This window comes from Osmerus eperlanus, chromosome 7 (genome assembly GCF_963692335.1).
Source record: "Osmerus eperlanus chromosome 7, fOsmEpe2.1, whole genome shotgun sequence".
In the NCBI taxonomy this organism is placed as follows: domain Eukaryota; kingdom Metazoa; phylum Chordata; class Actinopteri; order Osmeriformes; family Osmeridae; genus Osmerus; species Osmerus eperlanus.
Window position 1 is genome coordinate 17,196,078 of NC_085024.1, and position 18,290 is coordinate 17,214,367.

General features: G+C 40.4%; 3 protein-coding genes across 4 annotated transcripts; 1 reads left to right on the forward strand and 2 right to left on the reverse strand.

The window, feature by feature from the left end:
- Positions 1-64: 64 nt before the first annotated feature.
- Positions 65-5,524, reverse strand: si:dkey-256h2.1 (uncharacterized protein LOC337520 homolog). Its single transcript, XM_062465349.1, has 12 exons — positions 4,849-5,524; positions 4,569-4,708; positions 4,187-4,362; positions 3,869-4,029; positions 3,418-3,558; positions 3,041-3,162; positions 2,704-2,872; positions 2,272-2,417; positions 1,501-1,625; positions 1,283-1,409; positions 975-1,108; positions 65-320 (listed from the first exon to the last, which is right to left on the reverse strand). The coding sequence occupies exons 1-12, from the start codon at positions 5,313-5,315 to the stop codon at positions 195-197; spliced, it is 2,034 nt and encodes a 677-aa protein (XP_062321333.1). The 5' UTR covers positions 5,316-5,524; the 3' UTR covers positions 65-194.
- Positions 5,525-6,357: 833 nt separating this feature from the next.
- On the forward strand, positions 6,358-8,515 carry LOC134023332 (protachykinin). 2 transcript variants are annotated; one of them, XR_009930762.1, is made up of 5 exons: positions 6,358-6,644; positions 6,816-6,912; positions 7,031-7,054; positions 7,201-7,257; positions 7,352-8,515. XR_009930762.1 is itself a non-coding variant. In XM_062465357.1 (5 exons), the coding sequence occupies exons 1-5, from the start codon at positions 6,546-6,548 to the stop codon at positions 7,360-7,362; spliced, it is 291 nt and encodes a 96-aa protein (XP_062321341.1). In that variant the 5' UTR covers positions 6,358-6,545; the 3' UTR covers positions 7,363-8,515. The 2 variants fall into 2 exon arrangements, 1 of the variants encoding a protein (XP_062321341.1); XM_062465357.1 differs by having other exon boundaries at positions 6,813-6,912.
- septin7b (septin 7b) lies at positions 7,723-18,121 on the reverse strand. Its single transcript, XM_062465358.1, is given in 14 exon segments — positions 7,723-8,750; positions 8,877-9,019; positions 9,625-9,760; positions 11,165-11,293; positions 11,420-11,471; positions 11,641-11,737; positions 11,915-12,007; positions 12,344-12,461; positions 13,367-13,501; positions 13,602-13,702; positions 14,317-14,423; positions 16,002-16,104; positions 16,901-16,906; positions 18,071-18,121. Coding segments are annotated over 14 exon segments (1,311 nt in total). The 3' UTR covers positions 7,723-8,710.
- Between the last annotated feature and the right edge of the window lie 169 nt (positions 18,122-18,290).

Here is an 18,290-nt window from a genome sequence, read left to right on the forward strand (position 1 = left end):
GACGACAAAACCAGAACATGCTTTGATACAGTTGTTATTATTATAGAGCATTTTAAGTCTAGAAAACTACAGAAAAAAAAGTAAGTCTCCAAGTCAGATTTGAAAATGAATATTTGCTTACGATTGGCTGACATTCACAATGACACAGATTTCAACTAAATTTACATTCACATCATTCAGTGTTTCACATGAGATTACTTGTAGAATACAAGATACGAGAACATGACGATATAGCCTGGATCACGTGCAGGATTTGGGTCCTTTCCACCATACAGACCAAAGTACAAGAGGGTGTTGGCTTCATATCCACTAATGTCCACCTGAGAGGAAGAATGAAAGAGACTTAAATACAATGGGAGCATGATATATATATAATATAGCATTTATAGCTATATTTACTGTAGCATATACTGTATGAAACTAACATGCTAAAAATCTTATTTACCATGTGTACCAAGTTTGCATACTGGTATGTATCTTCTCATTGGCCCAATACAATAAAACATGTACTATTGTGTTTCCACCTTGTTTGACTCAAGTGGAGATGAAAATAACATTTCTGAATACAATACTTTTATTTTCACTCCAACATAAAAAACATTTTATTTCAAGTTTGAAAGAACAATGAAAAAAAAAACTGTGCTTATTAGTACATAAAGTCTAGTGGGCATATCACTTCACTTAAGTACAGCTGCAATTCATCCTACACATGGTTGGACACTGACACAGGCACAGATGACTCAACTAATATAGAGAGAAGTAATTACTATGTGGACAATCTAAAAGAGTGACATCATTGACAGATAGTGCCAGAACAGAGAAGCACCACCAATAACTTGTTTTATCACTGTCACATGCGTGTGTACTGTTCAATATACAATATACACATCATCATGCATATATATATATATATGTGTATGATTAGCTGACAAATAATACAACAGTTGATTTATAAAGATTGAAAGATACTTTACCTGATTTGTGATGTTGATCCTCCAGGGATTGACTTGTAGTCCGTCACACCAGCCTCCACGCCCATATAGCCATGTGCCATGCTCATTGGGAACAGCTCCCTCTCCCACCCGCATGGCACATCCCAGTGCTGAACCTATACTGCAACCCAGCGCACCCACATAGGATATAGAACAGAACATATAGCGATGGCCAGTCAATCAAATGTGGTCCAATGTACTTCAGGACTTTGAACTATAATATTGTATTTGTGATTTGTAATAAAGTGCAAATGTAATATGAATAACATTTCTTTCACAAACATTCGAACCTGCAGAGTCAAATATACGGGTGTTGTTGAACACTCCGTTGACCAAAAAGTGGTGTGATGTCACACAGAACTCCCCACAGCCATTCTCATCACTCCCGTGGCCTGTAATCACTGAATACAACTCCACCTGCAAAAACCACAAACAGAACAATGTACAATGGATCAATGACTTCCTTCAGTTTACAATCAAAATGTTGTTGAAGAATCAGACATCTAACCTTTTTGGTGGAGGCAGGAACAGTGAACTTTATTGGCTCATATTTCTTGTTGTAGCTTTTGTCAAAGGTTCCCCCACGATACAATGACAGCAGTTTGAAAGGATAAAGCTTGTCTCGAGGATTACCTTTGAATGGCAAAAAACATGAATTTACCTGCGCATATTCCATATGCTTAAATGAACTAATTTATATATTTACTGAATGTGTGTTCATTTGTATAGAGAACGGCATACAGAGAATATTGAGTAAAGAGAATATTGCAGAGTAGAATATACAAAATCCAGCATTGTCGTATCAGAGAAGAAAACCTACGACTTGAGAGAGCCATCTCCTTTGTCTGGGTGACTTATGAACAGCAAATTGACAGGACGTACTCTACCTTCCAGTTGACAAATATATCTACTCAGGACACACCAGGAAGCTGCTCCATACACATCTCTCTCAAAGAGAGTGGCACGGAAAATGGTTCAAAATGCCTTGGAGGAGTCCCAGTTCTCCACTCTCACAGTAGGACATGGGTTTCTATTGTATCTATGGTCTCTCTCTCTCTCTCTCTCTCTCTCTCTCTCTGAGTTCAGTCCCTGTCAGAGAACTACTGTAGCAGATACACACCAGAGTATGTTCCAGTCCATTCTTTATCTAAGCTTAACATGTTCTGCACTTACTTCCTTCTACTGTATTTTATGACAAAATGAATGATATGACTAAACAACGCAGTTACAGAAGCTATATTAAAATCAAACGAATCCTATTAATAGAATTATGACCCACCTGTTTGATTGATGTGACTAAATCGAAGGTTCAGTGAAACCACCCAGGGCATTGCCCAGGCCACTGTCTTCATTGTAAATGTACACCTCCCACTGTTCAACAGTGGCAGCAGTGGGGACACGTCAGTGAGCCACCGTCCCGCTCCCCTGGAGGAACAACATGAACACACTGTTTAGCCGTGCAAACAGAATGCTGCTGACTCTAACATGAGGCTATGATCAATAGTAACATTTGCTTCTGACACAATAGCTTCAATCTGCACAATGTTTCATAATTAAGCATTATGGGGGGGGGGGGGGGGGGGGGAGATGCTTTTGAATGAAATTATTTATTAGAAAATATTATTTTAGCTACTCATTACGTTTTCTGATACTTTCAAATGAGACTTAAGTGGGTTCTAAGGACACATTTTTGGACAGATGAATGACGCACCTGCGAAACGGTGTTATCCAGCGGCCCAACTCCATGTTGCAGTAGAGACTAAAATGATCGCAGCACACATAGAGCTGCACAGTGTGATCCCAGTGGGCACAGGTGCTGTCTCTCTGCCCAGGACAGGACAGAGACGTGTCCAGCTCCAGCATGTCAAAATCTAACATGTCTGCCAAAATAGTGTAATAAAAAGACAAATATGGCTTTAGCCAGATGAAAATAGCCATACAAACAACTTTGTTAAGAGTTAACTGATTGGAATATAACAGCAGACTGTGTTACATGGAAGTAGTAATTTGTTTAATAAACACTCGAGAATGCTAAGAATGAACTTAACCAGATGGCATGTCCAAGGTAATGACCGCGCCTTCCTCCCCCTGCATTTGGGCCTTATCATACACCGAGACCACCTTCGCAGGGCTTTGCAGTCGATTCTGAAGACTATCGTAGTAGTCAAGCCTAAAGAAAGGATGGAGAGGCAGTTAGGTTTCTATAGGGCCAGGCAGGATGGCAACTGTTGGAAAAATTGACACTCTTTCAGGCAAACTTGAAATACTATCTTGTGTTTTCCGTTTTGAGTATTTCAGAAAGGCATACTTTTTTATTATTACTATTCCCATTCGTAGTTAAGAGAAAGTGTCATGCCTTGAAGTAATATGACTTATGTACACATCCAAATAATAGTTATGCTTACCACATTGGTAGTCTACTTACCATTGTGCCTGCCAGTTGATGAATTTGAAGGTGGGGTAGAGGAACCAGCCCATCTCAGAGAGAGACCCCTGCTGGTCAATGCCAAAGAAGAAGTTTGGGGAAGGGGTCGTCTGGAAAGACACATTCACCAGCTGTCCATGTCTACAAAACAAGATGAGTTGCTAAAAGGACATTAAAAAGCATGTGTGTTCATTTAGTAGACAATTTTATCCAAAGTGACTTACATAGGGGGATTTGAACTTCCAATATCTTGATCTGCAGTGAAATGCTCTACCACTGAGCTAGACTTTTAAATTATTTTGATTTATATTCTAAAAACTATTAGCGCTAGATTTTATGTAACTAATAAAAATTGTTCATTAGCTTAAAGGTCAAATGTTAAGAGGGCTCAAGTGGCTCACAGAAAAGTAACATGACTCCAGATTAAAGCCTTGCATAAGCCTGAACTTACAACAGGGCCTGGGCTACTGATGGCTCCAGATGCACCATGGCAGCGGGTATGCCTATTGGTTCAAAACACTCATCTGCCACACAGTTCATATCCTTGATCGGACTACCACGAAGGGCATACACAAGGACACCTGACGCATTGGATTTGGCCATGTTCTGCACCTGTAAGAACAGCACAACATTGTCAAAGATTATAAAATTACTCTTTGCGGATATGTTTTCATGATTTAAGCCTATCAGAAAGCAAACTGGAAGTAAAAAAAAATTGAATGCACTTTCTTTCTAATCTTTCTTTTTTTATTTAAGCAACACAACTGACCTTGGTGAAAAAAGAGCAGTTGCCCTCAGACACCCAGGCAACAGCCCCTGTGACAGAAGGGGAAGGCTCACATCCGTTGCCTGCGTAAATAAGTTGGTTTGTCCTCTGCCCCCAGCGACCCGTTAACCAATCATATCTAGCATCGAGTCTCTTGACAATCACAGGCATCTTCCACACTGTCGGGTGAGACCACATTTTTAGAGTTGCACTACATATTTACAAATAAAAATGCTTTAGATTGTCAAGTTGTGCCCTTGTAACAATTGTAGGACAATCATTTTTTCTTAAGAGGCCTATCAAGACAACTATATCTGAGAGCCACCAGGGCCTGCAGGTTGAGCACTACTTTCAGGGCTTGACAAAAACATACTTTGTTCCTTACATGGGGAGGAGAAAACAGCTTGAGAAAGACCACAGTTGTGTCCTGTACAGCCCCAGGAGTACAGAACACTGGGAATCCAGTTGCCCAAAGCAAATACTGGCACCGGAGAGAAATGCAACCTGGACAAGATCTCCTTTTTTCTGTGAATATAAAACACTTGTCAAGTACATCACATTACATAGGAAGAATCACTGCATAATACTTATTGCTATACATTATCCACCAGAGTAGGTATGTTAAGGCCAACCAATGAGATGTCAGACGCAGATGCAAATCAAACCTTTTCATCGCCACGCCGTGAACTTGTTCCCTCATCCATAGCGCGTCACTGACGCTGGAGTCATCAAGTGACAAGAAGAGAACTTGGGTGGTTTCGGGTAGTCCCTGAACTAAGCTAACTAGCGACGATTCTGAGTTCCACATGCATTCCAAAAAACCTGATTTGTTGGTAAAGGCATGAATTATTAGTGACCCTTGCGTTTCTGTTGGAGGGGGGTAAACAAATTCTCCATCCAGGGTTGTCACTTTGAAATCTGTCGCCTTATCCCCCGGCTCGAATCCCGTAACTTTTGGTGTTCTTTTTGATCTTAAATCAACAGAGTTGCCGAAAATATTGGATGAAAGGAATGCACCCTCGTTGTCATCCAATTGTGTTGACTTAATACGCTTCAATCTCGACTCAACGGGTATCACATGAGCTGTCATGAAGAAACATATCACCAGACTTTCTGAAGATAACCAAACCATGTTTCTGCAATATATCCGCTAATGTCTAGCAGATAACCGTACCCACATCCGTATATATCCTAAAAGAGCCGGCTGTTTCAATATTGCCATTACAGTAAAAAGCGCATACATATATGGCTTTAGTGGACAATGTTCTGTCTCCTTTCGAGTCCTTTAGCTTCCTTGTTTACTTTAAGGAAGTATTCATTTGATGGGCATGCCGTGCACTTCTACGGTGTCCCATAAGTGACCAAAAGCATTTGCTTATCCAAACGTGCGCACAGCAAACTAAACAGGTGTTGTACCCCCAGATGCACCCCCACCTGGAAAAGCACCCCCTCGCGGGAACGCACGCACAAACCAGTCAAATCAAAAAGTGAAATATTTCGTCTTGATATCGGAACCAAACGGAGGGGAGACAGCTGTCTCGCCTTGTAATTTTTTGTTAAAAGAATAGAAGAACGTCGGTTATTTGTGTAAATAATTGATGTTCTTCTGAACACAAAATCCTTAGGCTAATATCCAACATTCAAAACATAGGCTATAAGAACGAATGCGAACCAATACATTTCTTGTTCCACGACATCGCATTCTGAGGAAATATACCCCAGCTATGATTACCAAAGGAAATGTATTTTGTTTAGCAGGTTCAAAGTATTTCACATGGCTTTTCTTACCAATGTATAGGTTCAAAGGCATACGCTTTTTTAATGTTTTTGCAGTCTAACTGTATACTGTTCAGAAGGTAAAATCAGCTAAATATGAATGTCCTAATGAGTAGAATGTACACGCCAAGATTTACGTTTAAAACAATGCATTTTTGCATTTTGTGTGAGTACCAATAATTGACAACTGCTTCTTCTATAGTCGGTGCACACTGTTCAAAGCAAACTTCTGGCTGAACAGCGTTAGCACAGATTAATAAAGGACACTAACAGGGCCAAGTGACTGACTCATTACCCTTATTAACCTATGCCCATAACAACTCAGAGATCAATCCCACACCCACTTCAGCTGTGCGTAAAAACGCCGCGCGCACTGTTGCCCTCTTGAGAGACTGCAGTGAAGCGCCAATGGAGAGGATGCATTATTATTTTCTGTTTTCTCTGACAAAAGAGTATTGCTGCAGACCGTAGCTTTCTAACGCCAGCACCCGCAAATATTCGTTTAATTCCATCGGTGAAGTCATAAATAACTTTTTCAGACATAGCTGAACTTAAATATAGCAGAAAACCGTTACGCACGCACAAAATGAAGATACTCATGTTAATTATTGTAGTTTTCTTTGTTTTAACGAATATATTTTCCCAAGAAGTTTATTTTGACGACAACTGGAAAGACTTCGATGAGGTATGTTGTATGATATTGTTACAACGGCTAGAATATTAAAACGTACAGAATGGGAAAATGTGTCCAAACTTTTGACTGGTAGCCTGTATCTTATTTTCTTCATCAAGTAAGCTTGGCTATAATGTGCCAATGATATATTTAGCTGTGTCTATTTCTCTTTCATTCCAGAAGTTGTGGAAATTGGAGCAATTTAAGGAAATTCTAAATAGAATGACCCGGAAATCTGGACCACGCCAATTCTTTGGTCTTATGGGGAAAAGAGGAACTGGTAAAAACAGATAATCTAAGTTTACATGTACTGTATATAACTCGTACTGAGATTCGTTCTGTAGCAGCCTAGGCCCTATTTACCCATTTTCTTTTCATTTCTTTCTTTTTCTATGCAGCAAAAACACAAATAACACGGAAAAGTAGGTGGATGTGTGTCATATATTTGATTCATGTGCATTATTACATTTTAAATACATAATTGAAAGGGTCTGAAAATCCACTGGACTATGAAATGAAAACGTTATGGGAAGCATACATATTAAGAACTTGCCTCCTTTCCTTTCAGGGCAAAAATTTCAGTCTTTTGTTGGACTGATGGGAAAAAGGAGCTCGGACGAACAAGGTACACAGTACCATACTCCCAAGTCTTTAGAGTGACAGCCAATAAGTCAAACTTGGACATGGTGTATATGAACTGAGTTATTTTCCTCTTTCAGATTCCATTTAAAGGATAACCCCGTATAAGACTGATAGCATCAACATTATCTAGTAATTTACCGTTAAGCGTCGGACACATTTTTAAATGTGTAATGTGCCCAAGGTAGTATCTAAAGTGCAAATGATGTCTGAATAAAATGGTTAGTGTCGAATTAATTTCAAATAAATATTCTTCGAACATGTAATAATATTGAAATGTAGGTCAATCATTTGCCACTGATCAGGAAAAATAACACCTTTAGAATTTGACAAATAATGCTGCCCTCTAGTGCACATTGAAATTCATTTTAGTATACAGTATGTGTATGTAATGGTGCGTAGGTATGCACTTGTTTGTATCGTGTCACTATCAGTCACATGATTTCATTGCTTATCATCACAGGTTTATTAAGTGACTTTGTACAAATACAAATGAAAAATAAAATAAAAAATGCAGAGAATACAGATAATACATAGCCAAAGCAATGTGGTGTTGACTTTCATTTCTCGCTAATTCTGATGTTGGGTTATGTCAACTTACAGAAATACATTTTCCAGCTCCTTGCACACACTGACTACTGAATGTATTGAAAACAGTAAATCCTCCACAGAAACTGAAGTCTCAGAATCATTTTCTAACATACAAAAACGTATTATGTAAATTGGCTCGGTATATAAAAATAAACTAACTGAAATGTAACACAAGTTATAAATGGTGGTGCAAGGCTAGTGGAAATTGCTAAACACAAAAAAGCATTACAATTTCAGGAAAAAAGCTTCAACAATTTTTGGGGGATAAAAAGCCCAAGGTGCATTAGACTTTATCCAATTTCCAATTTCTCCTGTTAACAAGGTGAGTGTTGTGACTGGAGACACTTGTTGAATGTTAGGTTACACTGCATGGGGAGGTTGTTCATTACAAGGTTTACCTGTTAACCAAGTACATTTTGTTAATGCCATGTTTTTTTGTTGCCATTTTTACTTTATCTTATCATGGAAGATACAGATAATATATATATGCACCTCTGCTTTTCCCTGTAAACAAATAAAACCTTCACCGAAAAAAGGATTGTACAACAGTGCATTTTTTCATCAGTTGTTCATTCGGAAAAAAATGCAACCTCTGGGGAAGAGGATAAGACCCAGGGCGAGGACAGTATTCAGTTATAATTTGGGTTTGGCCTTAGATTTAGTTAACGTAAACACATTTCTTGGTTGAATCCACAGGCAGCGCTCTCTGGTGGTCATTTGTGACAGTACATGCAGAACCATGGCTGAGCTGGACCAAAGCTGTTCTGTTTGGTTCAGTGCCACACATAATAGGTTTCCTGGGCTGGCAATATTGGCAAGGTACAACATGGTGGTTCTGAAGACTCTTCTTAAAAGATCTTGCCCTTCTTTTTGTTCTTTTCCAGGGTTCTGCAGGAGATTTAAAAAAAAATGTTTGAATGGCGGACTTCCTTTGCTTACATATGAGACGGTATGAGATTCGAGTGGCTACAAGGGCAAGGCAGGTGTGTGTGCGTGGGAGAGATTCCAGCATACCTGGATGCATCCATTTTCTGCTGCTCCAGGCGCTGCTGGGCCTCCCAGTTGGCCCTGTCCTCCTCTAACTGGCGGCGCTTCTCCTCCAGCTCCTTGTGCTGAGCCTCCAGGTTCTTCTTCATCTGCTCGTGACGCCGCTGCAGCTGCATGGCCAGGTCAGGTCAGGGGAGCTTGTTAGTATGTGATGATCCACACCCTTACAACTTTGATTCACACCAAATCATATACATATGCCTTCTTTAATTACACCTCAGATCAAATAGCCTGAAATCAGCTTTTTTAACACCTATACCATGGCAACAGATGAGTGATTATATAAAGTCCCTTCAACAAATTCAAAATCATCAAGAGTTTGATGGCATGTTGGTCACCTAGAGAGGATTGAGCTTTTATGTCTACCTAAAATCAGGTTTGGCATTCTTATAGTCTGGCTCTTGATCTCGCTTGAGATTAGCCATATTTCTAGTGTTTCCCCAGGGAACTTTACTTTTGCTTTACAAATCTTGCAGATGTAAGTTTTTTTTTTTTCTCCACACAACTAACAATCCGAACTAGGCACCAGATAAGGACCAGGTCTAGTGCACATCCGTTCACACACATGCAAACACTCCCTCGCAGGAAAGCATCCATTCTGCACATCACACACTCACTGAAAAGTGAGGGCGTTTGACACGTTTCAGGAAGTTAGAAGTGAAACCACAGAGCGCTGCTGGTGGGACAACATGTCAGCCTGCAGAGGATCATTCACCTCAGCCTCGGAGTCTCTGAGCTTCTGGATCTTCTCCTTGACTTTCATCTCAAACACCTGCTCCATCTCCCCCTCCATCTTCTTCATCTTGGCCACGTGCTCCCTCCGCTCCTCTTCCATCTGGGCCAGGGGGCTTCTGCAGGGTCACAACATGTGCAAGAACACACAGCGAGCAAGAGAAAAAAAAAATACAACAATAGTAGATCAATCATCTTAAAGTGAACCACAACACCCCCACCTCCTACAGTGCTACAGTCTGTCCAGTTATGCCACCCAGTCACCCACGGGAACTGGAACAGACATTTAAAACAGAGAAAGGTAGGACATAGGAATGACAGGAACCCACAGGGCTGTGGCAGAAATGAAACCAGAGCCAAACGAAATCATTTGGGGGTATAAGCAGTGCAGAAGAGTTAGCAATACATTCATCTGGGAGGAAGAGTTATAATGGCTTTGTGTTGTTAGCAAACGTGATTAAAAACTTAAAATAAGGTCATCTCAAAAGTGATCATTCTATAACCACCATAGAAGGTACAGTTGAATGAGAGGGAGCTGCTATTCTATGGTGGAAGGAAAACATGTAGGCCATTCAGCACAATGCAGCAACCGACTACATGTTTTTTTCTTTTCTTTTTCTTCTTTTCCAATTGTGTATTTTAAGCTTGTGTAAGCTACAATCTGCAACTAGGGATGTAAAACTCAGAAAAACACCCTTAACACTGGGAGAGGGCGGAAATGACAGGAAAGGGGGAAAAGGAGGAGATCTTTCAGGAGATTCTGAAAAAAAAAAACAACCACTTACATGCCTTCAACTGTGTCATTTCTACAAAAACAGAAACACACACACTTAGCATGCAGTGATGAGACATGCACTTAAATGAAAAGCTAACTACAGAAAAAAAGATATTGAATACACAGATATACTTTCACAAAATTGACTGAATAATAACCAAAGCTTTCAACAAAAAAGAAACTCCCATGAAGACAGTGTTTGTGTAAGCCATATAAATGAGCAGCCTGTGTGGGTAACTTAGCTGTGTGTTAGCATTGTGAGGCAGCTTGGAAGCTGAGATCAACTTTTTTTTACAAATGACAAGCGCTTGTTTATGGTCTTCCAAGTGATACAGTCACAAAGTGCACAGTTGAATAGGCTCCCAATTAGGGTTGCAAAATTCCAGGAATTTTCTAACTGCACTCGTTAACTTAACATGATTGGCAGCTATGACAACACAAAGTACAATTACAGTTATTTTGCTGTACTAGCATGTACTAAATCAAATACAAGAACGTAGGTTATAGTTTGATTTACCATGCTGTTTGAGGACTCTTCATCTAGCCTATTTCCAACATTTCTGAAATTCTCCAGCTTAACTTCCCATGTAAGGTTTTTGGAAATTTACCGTAAACTTTCCGCCCCATTGCAACCCAAGTGCCTTTGACTAACATGCTAGTTGGATATACCTAGTATGGGTATAAGAGGGAAACAAGACAAACAACCCACTATTTGATCAATGTGTCTTGATGAAGTCAGGGGACTCACTTTGTAGACATTTGACCCTTGGCCCGATTGTTGTCCACTCCATTGTAGGTGACCGCAGCCAACTTCCTGCTGCGGTAGTTTTCATAGTGGACATTGTTGGTCACATCCTTTAGGTCCTGCATGTGGGTTCTGCGCCAAGGAAGATGGAAAGATCATAATGCTCACACCTCACAATTGTCAATTGATCCATCCCTACTTGTACAATATGATTATGTTCATGAATATTGGTATTTATATTGTTTACTACTTTTGTACCTGATAAGCATGTCTCGTAGTATGGTAAAATCACAATGGTCACTGTTTTCAACTGCAAAATAGGTGGAAAGAGAACAGTATTAGACTAACTATTAATTTGAGTCTCATTTGTATTGACCTATGGTATAGGATAGGCATTAACACCACAGAAAACCCTTTAGAGCCAGTACAGTTATCTATAATGTGTGTAAATTTTTAGTGAAACCCTCTCTCTCACACACCTTCAGCCACTCCCCATGGATACTGTCTCCCTCTGCACTTCTTTCCATCCACCTCGATAATGGTGTTGCTCCCCACCACAGCAAGGGGCAAGCGATCCTGATGAGGGGGGAAAAACTGGTTCAGGATAAATGGCGTGTGTGTGTGGTGGCATTTGGCCTACAGTGTTGCATCTACATATGATTTTTTTGAAAATGGCGTTTTGGTTTTAAACTCTCTCCGTCCACACTAGCGTTATCAAGCGCTTTCCAAAAGCTGATTGAATTGACTTCATACCTTAATCTTCTTCACCAGCCGGTTCTCTTCCTCGTCATCCATTTCAGGGAACTCGTAGATCTTGATTTTGTGCTCCTGGATCTCCCTCATGATCTGAAAGTACATATAGGTGGAGAGTTAAATTGCGGAGAGTAAGAATATCCCAATGGTAGAAACATTATAATTCAATACAAAGGATACTTGCAACACCAAAATGTTTTACCTTGATACTATACCAATTATAATGCAATATTCTAAATACCACATCAAAGAAAAACAAAGAAATGTGTCTTTAAGACAATACCAATTAGGGAAAATAACTTGGTTCTTTGGCCTCTTGGTTGGTAGCCAATGTATTACTGCACGGCACTTGTTGGAACTATCAATATGAATATCCCTCAGGGATATCATCCCAGTGCTACCGAGAATATATAAGGGACCATTACTGACCTGCTTCTTGAACTGTTGGCATTCTTCTGGAGTAAGAGTGTCTGCTTTGGCGATGAGGGGGATGACGTTCACCTTCTCATGCAACCGCTTCATGAACTCAATGTCTAAGGGCTTCAGCCTGCAACAAGGGAAAAACAAAACGCGGGGGGAGGGGGATTAGGGATAGCAAGAGTTGACTAAAGCCAAACAATACATTGATACTATTTCAAAGCGTAACATAAGGGTTAGGTCACTTTTAAATGAAACCTGTGTGGAAACCAAAGAACAACGTCTCTGTTCAACAAAGACAGTCCACTGCATCTGGACTGTCTTTGCTCCCAGTCATGGACAGTGTCATTGTGTGCTCCAGTCAGTGGGAGTGTGAGGTCAGTCAGCTGGCGGTGTGAGGACTTTGTGTGCCCAGCATATGTTGCTCATCCTCAGCCATGAGAACAGCCCATGAGGACAGAATCCAGGATTGTACAGACACAACGTCCCCATAGGGGATAGTCACAGAAGAGAAGAAGGAGGTTACGGACGAGCAGTCTCCTCCCATGCCCTGTCCTTAATACATGCACAGCGCAGCAAACACTCTGGCGTCCATCTTGACTCATAACTCAACAGGCAATTTCAAAAGTTTCTACATAAGCTAGATTCTTACCCTCAATCCTCTTTAGAAAAAGATCCAGGTTTTTTTTTTTTTTTCTCTTCTACGCTCTCTGCCCTTTCTCCTCTACTCGTGTCTCACTTCCTGCTCTCACTGACCAGTGCGTCACTCAGGGCTGACCACCTGACCCACACCCCACAGACTTAGAGCTAGAGACCTGCATTTATTTCGACAAAAATGTACAGAATGTTACGAAAACTATCACATTCACACACATTACTTTTTTACAATATTTGGGGCTACAATCCAAAGATTCGAGGGAACCAGCCCCGACAAGAATTGCCTGGTGACGCCACTGTGTGATTTCCATGACATTTCATTGACATTTCTACAGGTTTTGAAATAATATCTCAATTTTCTCTCCCATCCCGACCTACCCATGTCCAGAGGGGGCGATGAAGTAGAGACAGCATTGCACTCTGCTGTCGGGCATCTGCCGTCTGTTCACACGTGACTCTGAGTTCAGGTAGTCCTCAAACTTGCTGTCTATGTGGTCAATGACTGGTTGCCAGCTGCACGGTAGAGACGGGTACAAATGAAGTGAGGAGACCCGGCACACTACAACAAAATGGCCACCACTCTGAGAGAGTAGACATTGCAGAGGATACTTACCAATTACTGTTGTCCACAGCATCTCCAAATCCTGGGGTATCCACTATCGTGAGTAGGAGTTGAACTCCACCTTCCTTTACTAACACCTTAGACTGCTCCACCTAAGAAATAAAGACGTGAGTAGGAGTTATTATTCTGACACAGTGGACAAAAGGCACATAGACACCTTATTGTATTAAAAAGAAAAGTGACAGAAAACTAAAACGATGAGAAGACGTGTGGTTGTCATGGCATGTCCCAGACACACCGCACCGTGCCTGGGATAAGAGGAGAGAAACAGTAACTCGACTGAACCGTCTCACAAGCTGCCCTCCAGTAAGTGATGTGTATACACAGCACCTGTAGTGCAGACTGTGTGCACTATCGTTTAGTGTGGCCTGTGACGCTCACCCTAGTAGTTGCAAGTAGCAACCTGCAATGAGATACTGTGCCATTAGCTAACTATGCTGGAAAACGAGAAAAACTATGAAGCATTTTGGATGGATAGCGGTATGCGTGTGTAGCGGTATGCGTGTGTAGCCAGACATAACACAGCATACTTCAAAGCCACCTTATGCAGGCGTAACTGTTCCGAGATATGGAAAAGTATTTTTAATTGAGCTGATTCTCAACAACTGCTAACAAAACGGCTTGGTCATCAATTAAAATTTAAGACTACTCTTGGAAGAGAGACATGTTGCATGTCCTGTGAGTAATAGGATGAGACAAACATTACCTGCACAGTCTTTTTAATTCGATGTGAAGGCCCAGGGTACTCTGCTGAATACAGGTCTGTTAGGAACAGAGAGTTGATCAATGTGGACTTTCCCAGTCCTGATTCACCTAAAAGTAAAAAAGGATAAAGAGGTTAGGTTTGGATTTGTTATTTGTTCATGCAAAAGGGGATTTAAAACCCCACCCACAGTATCAACACATTAAAGTGTTTTCAGGGATAATTAGAAGAATTTAAATTGTATAGGGTAAACGTTCCAATTAAATACACCAAATCTGCTTTTCAGACATTGTTTTATATACCGTGCCTTCATTGTAAGAAACATCTAAAGGGCTGATGTCGTTTTCATTTTATTTTACTCAGATGTTGCAAGTGTGCTCCTATGGTATGTAGGCTTAATAGGGACGTTAACCCTACTAACTGCAGGCCAATCAATACACTTGAATGACTTGTCTTGCATTTTGTTGTAGACCATCAAACTTTACTGTCGAGACACCCAAATAAAAGCAAACCAACAAACTATCAAAGCTCATTTCATTAAAAAGGATGCAAAACTGACATTTATCTAAGAGAATCCACCTGTCTGAGTAACAGTATAAAGATAAGGATGACAGAGAAAGGCCTTGTTATCTTGCTAGCTACACAGTGTAGTCCAGGTTCTGCAGCTCCAGCCAGCAAGCGTGGTTTCTACACTCCTAGTGAATAGAATCATTTGGGCAGTGGAATTGACCACTGCCAATTACCACTTTGGCTCAGCCTCAAAGCTCAATGTAAAACAGGATACCATTTTGACTTTCCCTGAGTTGGACACTACTACGTGAGGTAAAAATGAGAAACGTTGATGTCCACTGGTACACTGTCATTTTGGTGCTATGTGCAGTGAGTACATGGTCAAGTCCTTGCTGCAAAACTGTGCGCCAACTGCTGAATAATGTGTTTGGCGAAGCATGGTGAGACGTGGGCGTCACTGGTGATGATGTCAGTCCTCTCTCACACACTACCATGGTGATGCAACTCTGCGGGAACATGGTGGCTCACAGCTTAACAGAACACAGTAGAGAACTGGTTTGCAAGTGCAAAAACACCCTGTTATGCTACACTAAGCATGTTCCGACTCAAATTTTCTACAAGATGGCAACCACAGGATTTAGACCCTTAGCAGACAAACTTAGAAACCATTCATGATACACTGCCTACATATGTTTATGCTACAAAAGCCAGTCCCTGGTCAGGGCAACCCTTTTTGTACATAGTGGAAGGGTTTGGTGACACATGTTTCTAAATTGCATCAATATACAGTAAATCCACAAACCAGTGGTTTGTTTTCAGAAAATGCATGATGGGCTATTCTTAGCTGTGACAGTTGAACTCTGTAGGTCTGACAACAGGAAATGGTTTTGACCCTGAGAAATATTTTCACAGTGGCTCATGAGAATAAGCAGAGTCTGAGCTACCACATAAGCATGTAAAAATCCAAAGTACGGAATTAATCCAAAGTAAAAAAAAAAAAAAAGTTTCTGAGCTTGAATGTCCAGAATTAAAGTAAAAAAAACTGAGGTGATCTCTCCTACCTTAAGTGATTACAATCCCACATAATCATCATGTATCATGAACTCCCTTCAGCTGCACCCTCCCCCTAAACACTTTGTACATCAGAAAATGTAAGCATGACCTCAATATTTACTTACCCACGACCATGAGGGTGAACTCGAAGCCCCTCTTGACAGACTTCCTGTAGACTTGGTTGGGCAGGCTAGCAAAGCCCACATATCCCTCCAGATTCTTTTGCTGCTGAGAAGTAGATTTAAAGCACATACAAATCCAATCATCATCCAGGATTGCTTCTATTTTAGGGCATTATTTTCACCAAACAAAAATGTGATGACCATAACAAATACTTACAGCTATTTTGAGGGGAAAACAAAAAATCATCATTCCAGAGTGAAAGAAAGAGCACCAGGAACAGATGGAAAAGTGTGAGGAGAAAACACAATAAGAATGTCATCCTTTAGATTCACAAACACAGCAGAAACAATCTGTTTCACAAACCATAAAGCCTGGGGGAAAATGTAATATCCTTGAGATAGCATTTTCACTAGTTGTTCTATGGATATAACGTTGTTGGAAGAGGCTTTGAGTGACAGATCATTCAAATCAGTGATATAGCATTTTTTGTTGAATCAGATTTTTTGGTGACTGTGTGCCAAATGGAGAATATCCGCTGCTTTAGATATGACACGTTTCGATCGCAGATCCAACAACGGAAGTGGTGAAAGGTGTAAATTTGTTCAGGCAAACCGTTAGCACTAATTTTACTACAATGTTCATTATTCTCATGCAGCCAAGAATATGTCATTGGGCACGTTTACAAGCAGTATTAACATCGAACTTGAACTTCTAAATACCTACAATAATATATATAATATAGCTCTATAAATATAATAACCAAATAAAAACTATAATATGTTACAGTATATAATACTTCCTTTACTTATTGGTATATTACCAAATGAACTCGCAGATAATTAGTTGTCGAGGCTACATACCATAATACCATTCATAAATGGCTAATTAATAATTAATAAACAGCCATCTAACTAAGTCATAGGTCTTTCAACGTAAATATACCTAAGATAGCTGGACATTGTAGTACAGTAGGTCTCAATGACCACTTCTGATAGGCTTCAAAGCGTTAATAGAAGCTAGGTGGCAGATGTATTGGCTAAATAGTGCGCATGTAGCAGTAGATAGCAAGACTAGCTAACGCTTACTAGCGTCGATAAATATTCAAATGAAATCCCTGCTTTTTTCTCAATGGAACGTTCAGATTCCTATGCATTCCTATAGGGTTTTCAACAACATGATTTTTTGAAATCTATTTTTGAGTATTGACTAAAGAGAGTGCTACCTTATTTTGAAGAACGTAAACTTTCGTTTAAGATGTAGAGCTATCCTTGTTATGCCGACCTTCTTTGAAAGGTAGCAAACGCAGCAAAAACTAGAAACAGTACTTTCATAAAAGTTCTCAATGTGTATTGCATCCAACATTTTATAGAATTAAGGGGTCTACATGCTAACTGACATATTTGTTTTTAATTTCTCGCAAGTAGTCGCTAGTTATTGAGCAAAGAAAAGGAGGTGGACCTGAAAATTCCGCTGCCACGACTAGTCAGGCGGCGTTTTTCTTAGCCACATTCACTCAGGCTAACTTAGGGTTTCTGAACGTTCGATCCACAAAGTCTATAATTATTTGTCAGCTGTTTAGCCATGGCCAAAGATGTTGCGTTCTATTGTCTACCCTACTACTGTAGCTAGATGGTACAGAGTAACTACTTTACAAGCAAGATCCACCCATACTAGCAATCTGAACAAATCATCGACAGGAAACTACCCACTCACTCCCTTCAGTAGCTAGTATGTAACTAGCGAGCTAGCCTAGCTAGTCTAACTTGTTAGATAGAACGTGACCCCTGCTTTACATGGTAGCCTAGTCTAGTAACATTAGCTAGTCCTGCTGTAGCTTATAAATCGTTTTGCTAGCTAGCTAGCCAGCTACAGTAGCGTCCTAACTGGGGGCGGACGACTGGGCGTTGGTTACTCACACAACTAGCCAGCAAACCTAGACTATGTTGAAAGCACGGAAAATCACTTATTTCAAGAACAAATTTACCTAGTGCAAAAACCACGAATATTAGTGCAACTAAGAACACGATTTCCTCAATGTTTGGCTATCTAAAATGTACGCTCACCCATTAGCTATGTTGATGTTCCCGGCCGCTTCAGAAACCGATCATTCACAACCCGACATTCCCCTTACAAACTGAACATAGCAACGTCTTCCGTTTACGTACAACAAGTTGGCTCTATTGGAGCATAAGTCAAATGAATGCGTATAACCATCAAGAATAGGAAAATGACCTCGCGTGCGCACTGTAATGTTCCCGCGATAGCATCTTTTTCCACGCTAAATATCTTGC